This window comes from Pecten maximus, chromosome 4 (assembly GCF_902652985.1).
Source record: "Pecten maximus chromosome 4, xPecMax1.1, whole genome shotgun sequence".
NCBI lineage: Eukaryota > Metazoa > Mollusca > Bivalvia > Pectinida > Pectinidae > Pecten > Pecten maximus.
The window spans coordinates 4,927,867-4,941,261 of NC_047018.1; the positions used below are offsets into that span (position 1 = coordinate 4,927,867).

At 38.7% G+C, this 13,395-nt stretch overlaps 1 protein-coding gene across 1 annotated transcript in view; it reads right to left on the bottom strand.

Annotated features, from left to right (window-relative positions):
- Positions 1–11,326, bottom strand: part of LOC117325032 (cholinesterase 1-like) — a 211,260-nt gene extending 199,934 nt beyond the window's left edge. The window contains exon 1 of the mRNA XM_033880934.1: positions 10,632–11,326. Within this exon, the coding sequence (XP_033736825.1) occupies positions 10,632–10,829 (198 nt within the window). The 5' untranslated portion in view covers positions 10,830–11,326. The remainder of the gene's footprint in view (positions 1–10,631) is intronic.
- Positions 11,327–13,395: the final 2,069 nt, after the last annotated feature.

A 13,395-nucleotide genomic window follows, 5' to 3' on the forward strand; every position in this document is an offset into this window, starting at 1 on the left:
ATCGAGCCCGGGACCTCTGGCTTACTAGTCTTACGCTCAACCGATCGAGCTAAAAAGAAGATCTCTCTAGCCGAGCGTTATATTACGGCTAGTATTAACCAGGGTTACAGTAGTGATACTCATTCCTCGGCCTCATTGAAAGGGCAACGGCATCTTCATTTCCAAAGGTAACGTCATGGCATTTTCCCGCATTCAACAATCATGAAATATCTTTATCTGGGACTCATCGGCGGTTGTAATGTTATTATGTCTATGTTTACAATAATGTTTTGTAGGCCAGTGTCCGAACTACAGCCAAAACGGTTCTATCTTATAGTCCGATGATAGACAATCCTCTTTTGTGATTGGTAAAATTATACACAAACACGAAAGGTTCGGGAAATTACGTGTCGCCATTTATAGCCGAGGTTAACAATAAACGATGCTAATTAATCAACATTGCACTTTATCGAATCCTGTGGGAGATCTTTTTGCCAATCACAGAAGGGATTTTTCTCATTCATATGGCTTCATCCGGCACGCACTAAGTGTAAACCTGTGATGAAAAGAAGGAGTGCAGTCAGCGCTCTGAGCTGCCCTACAACGGGGACAGGAGCAGACACAGTTGCCAACAATGAGGCACAAGGCATAGGAAGCATTCGACAATGATAAGAAGAAGATCCAGCGTGCGGACTAGATTGGGAATGTAGAGCAGAAGATAACAGCCGTAACCGCGATTGTCCATCTCGTTAAGAAGGAAAGGTACGAAACAATAGAGAGGAAGAAACAGCAAACAGTGAAGTCTTAAGGCAGTGAGTGCAACAGAAAGAACAAAGAATACGTAGAGTAGGGAGGGAGGGAGGAAAGGCAAGAGCTGCTTTGGTTGCCAACCCTTACAGGTTTACAACAACAGTTTTAGAAGGGGAAAGATCAGGAACACTATCCTGTTCGTTCCAAAGAGGTGACTGAGAGACTTTTAAGTGAGACACATGGTGATGCCAAGAGGGATGAATCACTAGGTGAGAGGGTAGAGGAGGTTCCACAACCAGAAGAAGCTATGAACGGAAAGGAACAATCCTCACCTAGACGTGGTGAGGAAAGCTAGAGCGTCATCTTCCCCTGAGCCCAATGGAATACCATACAAGGTATATAAGAAGTACCCAAAGCTACTTAGGCGCCTATGGCTGTTGTTGAGGATCATTTGGAGGAAAGGAGTCCTAGCTGAGTATTGGAAAAAGGCAGAAGAATGTTTTGTACTGAGAGAGGAAAACTCCAAGGACATCGGTAAATTCAGGACAATCTCTTTGCTAAAACATGGAAGAGAAGATCTATTTCTCAATGCTGGCGGGGCGTTCAACAACGAACAAGGCGTTCAACCAGTATGTAGGTACGTCGGTACAGAAAGGAGGGATTCCGGGCTTTTAAGGATACATTGAACAAACCAGCATCATCAGTCAACTTATTGTTTTCGTAATAGGGATGAGCATGCTGATAAAGGCAGGTGAAAGAGATATCAGGAGCCCAAAGACCGAGACTAATATCTAGCAACTACCAAGCAGAGGGTTTATGAATGACCTTACCAGTATGACAGGAACCCATGTCCAGGCGCGATGGGTACTGACTGGGTTGTAGGAAACGGCAACATTTGCTAGGATGCGCTTCAAACCATAGAAGTAGAGATGCCTCATCATCAGAAAGGGAAAGATAGCACAGCATTCCAGCTGTCCAATGAGAGACGATTCCATCGATAGTTGGTAACCCAATCAAATTCCTTGGAAAATGGTACGATGGTAACCTCCGCGTCACCAGCAGCATCATGCGACTAGAGCAGCAAACATCAGAGGGGATGAGGAGTATCGACAAGACGGTACTACCCGGCAAATTCGATGCCTGGATATTCCAGCCAGTCACCAGTCAATCTCCGTAGATAAGGTTTGGTACTGGACTCAGATTGTGTACTGTGCGGAAGGAGAGGGACCTTGGACCATGCATTTACCAGCTGCCAAAATGCATTGATACAGGGCTGGTACACAAGGCGACATAATGAGGTGTTCCGAGAAAGGGTTTGAAACAGTCAACGAAGGATGGATTCGGCTAATGACTCCTTGATAATAATCACAAGAAAATAGCATAACCTTAACGTTAGATGATCGTGTGATCATCAATTGTAATTGGCGAGGTGAATAGGCATCAATCTTAAACGCTAAGGTGCTCGTGAACTAAAAAACAAAACGACAAAGTTTCGGGTACCAATGATGTTAGGGCATCAATCAAAAAAGGACAAGATTAGCATCAATTAAAACGGTAAGGTTGGTTGGGCATCAATTAAAAACGGCACGGTTAGTTGGGAATTAATTGAAAAAGATCAGGTTGGCTTGGCATCAATTAAACAGGCAAGATTTCTGGCATAAATTAAAACCGGCGAAGGATTCAATCAGTTTTTAGCTGATTATCGATTGGAATACCTAAAGACTTCAGAAATCCAAAGTTGAAATCATATTTCCATTTCTTTGTTAATTTCCCAAATCAATATTGACATCATCTTGGTCACGCTGTTTAGTGGAATTTAGTGATGTTTCCGTCTGATTTAGATGTTCTTCCCAGTTAAATCAACTGTTCCGGTGCCACCAAGCGTTAAGTTTACTTATCGTGTGATTATATCTCACTCAGACGCTACAATCTCTCTTCGTTATGCCGAATGTTAATTTACATTTAATGCAATTCCACATGCATAAAGAAGTATTAGAATGAACCCGTTTTGATATGATAAAGTCCGTTGTTCAGTGTTACCGCGACAAAATAGTCCGCGTAACAATTTAACAATGTCAGCATATCATTATCACTGTGATTGTATCGACTACAATACAAACCACTGTCATATCATTATCACTGTGATTGTATCGACTACAATACAAACCACTGTCATATCATTATCACTGTGATTGTATCGACTACAATACAAACCACTGTCATATCATTATCACTGTGATTGTATCGACTACAATACAAACCACTGTCATATCATTATCACTGTGATTGTATCAACTACAACACAAAGTAATATCACATCATTTGGAGGAACACATCGCATTATTCACGATAATGCTTGCATTTTGCTGGAAATGACATGCATAAAGTAATACTGACCACACGATAGAACTCTATCAATGATACAACAATCTTGTATATTTTTTTAAATGTTTTAGTGAATAAATTAACGTAAATCGTTGAGCATCAGTTCAACTGTTACAGGTCTCATCAGAAGTCATTTCGCGACTGTTTCGTTACATGTTACATGACTAACGCTCCTTATCTACATGTAGTACCAAGGTAGTATTCAAGCCGGGCAAACATCATTAGTGATACAGATCGGAACTCGGAACTTCTCGAGGTTTTTTTATATATACCCGTAAAAGTAGAATAACGGTCATCGTTCCGTCCCCGCAGTCCATATCATTAATGTTATAATGTGTTGACCTAGATTTGCACGCCGGGTGTCGTCGTGACCTAGATTTGCACGCCGGGTGTCGTCGTGACCTAGATTTGCACGCCGGGTGTCGTCGTGACCTAGATTTGCACGCCGGATGTCGTCGATAAAGAAGACGCTAATATTTCATTGTACTTTTCCAGTGTCTCCATGCAAATCTTTATTTCTTGTCAATATTTCCCCTCGTGTTAGCGGTTTGGCGTAATAATAACGAATTCGTTTTATTGTGGTTACTCTCTGGGTTTTTTCTTGGCCCTTGTATTTGGCTTAATTATGTAGATTACAAGCGTCTGAGATCATCCGGAATTTGTTACCAGCGTGTCTTCACTTCCAGGATCTACATGTATGTAAACCTTGGATATGGCAATCAAAGAATCTAGATATTGGAGTAATGACCGTGTGGTTTCTGTTCATATACCCTGTATAACCAAGACCGTCGTATTGTACAAAACTGTGTTCGGAGTGGGGACTATGGGGTTAATATCGGGATCTATATCAAACGAAACAAGTCCAATGATAAACAACAGCTATAATTATTTTATCTGAGCGAATGAGAAGGCTAGACACCATATTGTGTCTCTGACTTTATAGTGATAAGCTCTGTCATTCGATACTTCGTGTCTGTTAGAATTCCGTGTAATGCTCGGTCAGTATCGTGTCACAGTTTGCTACATTTCCTTGTCTTAGCGGACAACGTCCACACTTGTCTAACGGTTAGCGATAACGGAGTGGTCTGTAAGTAAGATAACCATACGTCCACGTGGTTTTGGACAGACTTGGTCTAATTCTGTAAAGAAAGATAACCCATGCCATACGTCAAGGTAGTTTAGGACAGACTTTGTCTAATTCTATAAAGTAAGATAACTCATATGTCCTCGTGGCTTTGAACAGACTTGGTCTAATTCTGTATGGTAAGTTAACCATACGTCCACCTGGGTTTTGACAGACTTGGTCTAATTCTATAAAGTAAGATAACCATACGTCCACGTGGTTTTGGACAGACTTGGTCTAATTCTGTATGGTTAGTTAACCATACGTGCACCTGGGTTTTGACAGACTTGGTCTAATTCTATAAAGTAAGATAACCATACGTCCACGTGGCTTTGGACAGACTTGGTCTAATTTTATATAGATACACAAAATATATCAATATACTCATCATATTCCAGACTCCTTAATCGTAATAAAACACAGGACTCCTAAGCGATCAGACGGTGTAATTGCCCTCGACCACGATGTTTATTCCTATAAATATTCAGCTTCAGAAGCTATCACAGGTTCATTATAGCTCAATGATACTCATACCGTATGTCCTCGGGGATTCCGGACTTTAGAATCATACTTTAGTCCGTAGTTTACTATGCCCAAGCCGGTAAATGTGTGTGCATTACACGGTCGGTGGCTGACCATGTCCTAAGTAAAGAGAACCGTCACCGTCTGAAGACCAACGTTTCCACGCATTGCTCACAACGTTGTATTGGTCGTTTGAATCTAGGCGTTTTATCGTGTACATTAACCACGCTCTAAGATTACAGTGAATCCCTAATGCTTACTGTGTGTACTCTGACACCAATGATAAATCTCTACTGATATTTTTCTTTTTTACGTCTTTCTCTGCGCATATAATGCCATCAACTTTACCATCTATACCGTCCAGTTTGGAATTCTCAGATGTTTAGATTTTGAAATTCTGGTTTCATAACACACAACACCACTGTACTTCATGTCATCCCTTTTTATTCAAATCGTTACTCGTGACGTGAACTTGTAGGGCTTGTGTGACAAACCGGTATACCGTAATAGTAGGGGATTACCCACCGACCTGGTCGTCTCAATGTAAGTAGTTTAAATGTACAACTAATTGTAAAGTGTTACCGGTCAATGTAGGGTCACCGTGGCGTACGTAACACGAGGGGTGTCTCGGTGCAGTGTTACGTTGTTTGTGGGAATACTGCGAGTCTTTAACACTAATGATATGTTGTGCTAGCATTAAGTACAGTTAAATGTAGAAGCATACCTCGGATGTGATAGAAAGCGTGAGATATATGGGCCACTACAAGACTAGTGTTGGAGGTGTGCAGGTTTACGAGAAGGGACTTCCGTAACACTTCAAGATATGCCAACATTATATTTCACGAAGGGCTTCTTTTGATGAAAAGGTCTCAAAGAGGATTAATGTATCTTGCAATATCGGCAGAAGTAGAATGTATTACATTTCTAAGTTCTTACCTCAGTGAGATAAAATCCGCTAAACGTTTTAAAAGCAGAAATGTTAGATGATAAAGACGCACCCTTTAATTATATATCATGTTATCGAAGACTGGAACTACGGGCGAGCTAATACACATCCCTCCGTGAGACACTCAGATTATCTTACCGAAACATTTCGGAATTAAATTCTCGGATATCTGCTTTTTACTCAGACGTAAACAATATATAATACACATAACGGGATTAGAAAGCAGCGATATTTCTCAAATAATTCCAATCTAAGACCTGAGATATGAATCTAAAACATAAAAACGATCGAAATCTAGGTACTGTATGTATCTAAACACTGGGCGGTGTGATAAGGTTCCCACGCGCACGTATAAAGCATCCAGTTTATTTCCATTGCGTTCGAGATTGATGAACACAGAGTTCCAAACGTCTTTTGACAGAGTTATTAAGCAGATATATCCGTTATACCGGTACAACGTTGTGTCACATGATATAACTCGGATATGGCGCTGCGGTATAAGCTGTGAGGTTTTCTGTCTTGGCCATTTGGTGCCATAGATCGTGAGTACGAGGCCCGGTCACGAGTCATACAAATTGTCTTCCTACGTCATTTGCGTTAGTGTATATATATATCTTTAAAAAAGATAAACGGCATAGTTTTAATGCTGGTAGTTATAATGTAAAACTACTGGTGAAATAAGTTAACGAACTACAATTTGTACATTGTAACTAATAAATGCGCAGTTTCAGCACGGATAACAAAATTATATCAGTTTGAATCATTTTTGGTGATAATAAGACTTGAAATCGTGGCAGCACAAACACACGATAGTTTACAAGGCGATATATCTATTCCATCTGGGTTAGTTGGATAACGATATTATACAGTGGTTTAAATGTTAAAAAACACGTTCTGTATATATTACGGCACACATATTTATGTGTAAATAAGTGTCAACATTGTTCATATAGTATAGTGACAGTAGCGATGTACTGGTACAGACTGTATAAATATTACCGCGTTTGTGGAACTATTACAGAGTTTGTGGAAATATTATCGAGTTTGTGGAAATCTTAACGAGTTTGTGTAAATATTACCGAGATTGTCATGACCTACTATCAAACAATCAAGCAGAATACGAGCGGCGTCCGTATTACTGCTGTTTTCATGTTTGAACTGTTACAGTCTATTGTATTGCTTCCCAAGTTTAATTCTAGGATTGTGTTTGACCCATTTTCCTATTATTCTCTTCATTGCGGAAGCTGTTATCGTTTTCAACCGCAGTCGACTCACATTGGAAGCCATTTTTGTTTCCATGTGTTTTAGTTTGTTGTGCGCATGCGTTTATCGTATATGTCACAAATTTTTGCATATTCAGATTATATTTGATAACCTTTTAATAATTGATAATTGATGTTTTTATGTACATAGGCCTACATCATCGAATTCGAATGGTTATTGTTCAGAAGGTTATTTTTTTAAAAGATATACCCAATAATATGATAAAAAATACAAAATAAATATTGGTTTACCGTGAGGTCCCTTTAACTTTGTTTCGTTTTTAACTGTATATCTGCATTTTGCATTGACCGCTACATTGACCAATCACATACTTCATCTTGACCAGAACGCCACCTGTCGCGTCATATCCGGGGCCAAAACAAAATTAGACGGCTATGCCGAAAAACCTAACGACGAACTTTATGGCGCTTTCACAGCTCTTGCTGCTCTTACGTCACAACTTTTTTCCCGATATATATATAGATATATATAATAAAATAAAAAGTCAAACACATATCTGTGTTTGACTTTTTATTTTATTATTATTTACCGTCACATGGACACTTTAACTTTATCCTAGAGAGAGAGAGAGAGAGAGAGAGAGAGAGAGAGAGAGAGAGAGAGAGAGAGAGAGAGAGAGAGAGAGAGAGAGAGAGAGATTACATTCCTCGTTTATTGATATAAGAAGACGTTTTGACTCTTTTATCTCAATTATTTGATTTTTTTTCTGTTTTGTTAAAATGACATTAAATAGTAACACATGACTGCTCCGCTGGTAGATCTGTAACCATTGATCTGTCTTGAGACATTTATAATCGATATGAATGCCATGGCTTTAAAGTACAAACATCGCATTACGCACTTACGCAATGTGATATGTTTTACATCGACGTTTTGTCATTTATTTGATTATAAATGTCATACAAATACACTTCATTTGCTATATATATTTCCTACGATTTTTGTTGTTTTTGTTTATTTTAATTAAACTTAAACTAGCAGGAATGATTCGTTACTGACAGTGTGATAAGATTAGAATCTTCTTGACGGATGTACTTTCCCCGTTTTCGCCGTACAGGAAATGACGTTTTGATTGTCACGTGAGCTGTGATACTTACACATTCTTACAAATATTCCCCGGCTGTCTACCAGGTTTGTAAAAGGAATCCGCCATGTACATTCATTGGCTAATTCATAACCACATCTGGATTGGCGATCTTGGTCTGGATTGGCGATCTTGGTTAGATATGACAATTAAAGTGTTATAATTGTCTCGATGACATCACTACAGTTGAAACGTCACAATTATCAACGGGAAACATTTTTTGAGCTGGAGTTTGCTTAAATTTCAAAGCACCCATCCCAGGTGACTATGAACTAACCTATCAAAAGTACAGAGGATAAATCTGTCTAATATTTCTAGGTTTAATGATTCGCTCAGTCACGCTGACAGCGTGAAACAAGAGTCATATCACAATTCTCCCGTCGGTGATTTTAGCTGTAACACTACTAAACCAAATTCTAAATTCTCTATTTCCCTCATGTTTATTGATAATAATCCGATATCTAATATAATAATCAGAGCTTTATTTCGTTGAATATTTGGTTATGTGAACATGGAAGTCGACATAAACCTCGACTTCGATTATCAGATAACATAAGAACTGATCTAGTTACGTAGATCAACTATCGTAATGTGTCGAGCAAAACAATGACGTCCTGGAGTTGTCACATCAGAGAATGTCGATGTTAAAAACTTGAGGATGGTCTGAGAAAATGTGTCTTTTTTTCTCATACACGCTCCGTGTATTGTAATAAATGGATTTAAAATATTCCTTTAATAAAAGGATTAATGTGACTCGTTATCACGATTTAGTTTTCATTTTAGATATACTGGGTCTCGATAACGTTTGTCATCTCTATAATAAGTGTACTGAATTTAGTCGGAGATACATGTTCATAACCGTACAATAACGTTACCGAAATATAAGATGTCCATTGTTCTGACTGCAATAACAATGACATACCAGAGGTAGTAAGAACTTGGACATTGTCTGACATCGTTTTTATAACCCTGTCTTTATCTTAAGTATCTTATTTGTACTACAGGCGGTAAATATCCCAAATCAGTGACAGCGTTATTCGTGGTGACAGCACTAGTCTCGGTACCAATGTAGTCACTGGTCGATAACCCCCACTTCCAGTCTGGCTATCTTATATAGGTTATCAAATCACTGTTTATATGTGATAATAATTCTTACATTTTATACATAGAAATTATTAAATGAAGACAATTGGAAGTGATTTGTTTTCTGTTGTCTAGTCGCTTTGACCCCACATCAAAGCCGATGGCGTATATATGGAGTTTAATCAATTCAATAATGTAGAAAACGGTGTCCGAACGGCCTTCAATTCTCCTCAATTATATAAATTTCCTGGGTATAGGCCTGGACATTTACACGGACGTATATATCAAATTGTTGATATATCGTTATATATACAATTATATTTACAATATACGATCATATACAATTTTGTATATGTAATTTTATTAGTAATATACAAGTATGTACATTTTTGTGTATATGTTAATTACATATAAACTATTGATAATATATGGTTAGGTACCAATATAATGTAATTAATTACAGTGTACCGATATATATGTAATTACATTGGTAACGTGCGGTTTATATTTCTATATATATCATTACGTTGGTAATATATGGTTAGGTATCATTTTGTATCATATAATTCCAGTGTATTGGTAACATGTCGTCCTATTGTTATACCGACAAAGGACCATTGTTTAAATTGTATCACTAACTGTATCATTGGTATATTATCTGGTATAGTGTCGCAGAATCAGTATAGACTCACATAATTATCTAATATAGTTCTGTACAACTTAAAGTTCCATATACAGTAAGCCACCCACCACTAATCGTCATTACTGTATATAGTTAATGTACAGTAAAAGCGATGTCGGTTTTACTTTCGGGAGCAGCAGGGTTGACAAGAGGATGACTACACAATAGGTCGGTATTCCAGACCAAATGTTGGTTGAGACAGGAAACATTCGACAGTAGGGTTTAATGATTTCTAATCTGAACTTGACACGTGAACCAGTAGAAGCCATTAGAATTGTAGAAGAGGCTGGAATGGTAAGCCTATTGTCCTGGGTCTGACGCTGCACTGGAGTGTCATTCCATGTCCGCCACGGTACTCACACAGACACGCCAAGTTTGCATAAATCTTTATGTATAAGGCCACAAACGTATGTGTTACTCTTCTCTAAAACATATACAGTCGACCTGACCGTACAAATTATTGGAATCGAACCAAACATAAGATATTGTCGTTCGTTTGTCTAGGGAGATATATATTTTACACTGAAATAATAAACGTCTGAAAGTCATTTCCTGGGGAAACAACTTTTTGACAATCAATGTCTCTTTATATAAAGATATGTGATCCTATCATATAAAGATAAGAATTTGAAAAATTCTGTTTATATTTGATTCTTATCACAGGAAAGAAATAGTATTTTTCCTTATCTCATGGTTCGATTGATTCGATTCCTGCAAAACGAATTCGACAAACATAATAGCAATATTTAACACGAATCCATACGATATAATATAACTTAAATGTTCAACTTACCATGAATCGTAACTCGCCGATTGGTGGCCTGGCGTAAGGAATTCCCAGGTATTTCTCCACCTTTTTACCGTCGTACAAGGTTTCTGTAAATCCACGCACTCGGCCGTATTTTGTCCTACGAATAGGGTTCTGATTACCACATGTACAAAAACTGAAGAGAAATGTGAATGAAACAGGGAAAAAAAGCAAGATATTCATCTTAATCACATGAATGTTTCATTCTAAATCACATAAATGGTTCATTCTGATCATCTATGTTTTTCATATTGATCGTTTGAATGTTTCAACTCAGTAGAACTATTTGCAATAACAAATATTTAACACAAACTCTGCTGGAGTCACCAGCCGTGGAGAGAAACGTTCTGTACCGATACATTGTCCATCTGGGAACAAATATGAGTAGAGGATCAGCGCTCCATGGGGTCACGATTGCTTTCACACAAGTGTTCCTCACGGTATAGGTGTAAAGGTAGCATGGTAACGGGGCCTACACCTGAGTGTGGCCACTCCTTAGCGTGCGCAGGGCGGTCCGAACTCAGCAGGGCTGACGGTACCCTCCATAGGTATACACCCGCTACCAACCTCTTTGGTTACAAATAAGTAGTACGTGTATGTTTCTCAATACATTGTAAAACATGAATGGTGTGTATCGCCTGTCCCGATAAAGTTTACCTAAGGTCTCCGAACTACAGGTAGGTTGTAAGAGAGCGCGCCCGCCTGCTCGCAGCACACATGCTACAGTGGCAGAGGAAAACACGCCGCATTGCTATCGATGAGGAGATCCATTGGACCGGTCTAATTGATTCCAGTGGTACAGAGGGCTTTCGTCCGTCAAGGTACGACGCCGTTCTCATACAAATGTCTTCATTTTCGCACTCGGTGTGTAACCCATTTTCTCAGTCTGTAAGTTATGTTTTTTTTAACTCGTGGAAACGTGTTCATGGAGAACGATCTCAGTTTCCATTATATCTTCAAAGTATCTTAATCAGGATAGCATGTTGTTAGTGAAGTTATCCGAATGAAATCAGGGATGTACATTGTATATGATGTGAGCGACATAGATGCATACATTACGATGGTGATCACTACAAACTAGGATATATGTATTTACGTCCGTTTAAACTGATTCGTTGGAACTTTAGAAAAGAAGCTGTTTAGAAAACACAGATCGATATAATATAGAACAAAAAGAAATATAGTAAAGGGCCAACACCTTGTAGATAACTGGTGATCAAATCGATACGAGGAGAGAAGACGCGAATCCCGACGAAAGGCGGAGAGGAAGTAGGGAATTCAGCACTGTCTGGGGGGTGGCATTACCGAGGGGTTTGTCGTCTTTGCTTCCTTCGACGAGATGACTTACATCAAAACTATTGATAACTGATAGAATTCAGGGTTGTTAAGATCATTAGTAAGAGCTTTGAAATGGAAAAAAAAATGTTTATACACTTTTTTGTAAGTCTAGTATTGGAGTTAAAATCCGCACGGCAGACGATCACAAAAGCGGGTACCGATTCGTAATCTATCTAGAGACCCAAGGGGGCTCGTGACAAATTGTCTGCCCCAGACGAGGTTAAAAGTCAGGTCGGTGGCGACAAAACTAACGACAACAAATCGGTATATTTGTTGGTGTTATCGGTGCTTGACAGTCAGCCTCGCTCTGGATTAACCCCGACATTAACCCCAACATCAAAGGATGTAAGCGTCTACACGTATACCTCCAATATACCGACCTAGTGTATAAAACATAAAGTACATTCTGAATTATAAATATATAAGTCCGCTTGATGAAGCCTTAGAGGGCAGAAAGGCCTAGGAGCAAAGTCTTGTTTTTTGTTATTATATATACTTATTTTTATATGATCTGTATAACCAATCGAACACAAGCACGTACATTGAGCTCTCGCGCGCACAAAGGTACATACAGACAACTTTTTATAACTGGCCGGATGCATACATGGTCATAAGTGCCCAGCTTGACCAGGAACACACTGGCTTTAAAATGTTTGGCTTACAAGCTAACATTGGCACATTGACGAAAGCATGGCTATTTCATCAAAGCGTACAGTGGAGTGTGCACGCATGTGTCACCGGAAGCTGTCCGTCTCTTCCTTGACGTTATTCCAACTTTTTTAATCTATTGTCTTCGCAAAGATATCTTCGGATGCTGTCTATGGATAACTTACTATAGTTTTCTGATTATTTCATAAGAAAATTACTATTTGTTTCACCAATAAAAGGGTATGTCAACTTCTAAATTATTACCAAACTACAGAGAAACATTGTATTTAGATTGAATCAATTGATGAAAACCAAGATGGGAATATTTAACGAGGTGAAGATTCGCTTGATGGCGATAGAATTGTGCTAATGGAGGAAGTTAAGGAAGCTCAGTACGTTGACTACGTGTGAAAAAGTCTGAAACTGAAAAAGTGGTTGTAAAAGAAAGAATTCATGCTTTAGAAAATGACTTACGGGTGAACAGCTATATAATGGGCAGGATAAAGGATAAAGGGTTAATGTTATAAAAATGACGGGCCTAGGGTTCTAATGATAACTCTCATCATATCTCGTTTCCATTCTGCACATGTCTCGATTAATTAGAGGGTACGGTCTAATTATTTCATTGGCACGACTGCTGATTCAGTTCAAATCTACTTATTACTTTATGTGATAGACGGTAAAATAGATAGGCATACACGTGTCTTTTACGGCAGTAGTAGGAGCCTTTATATATAGATGTGAATAAATCTCCCCACAATCG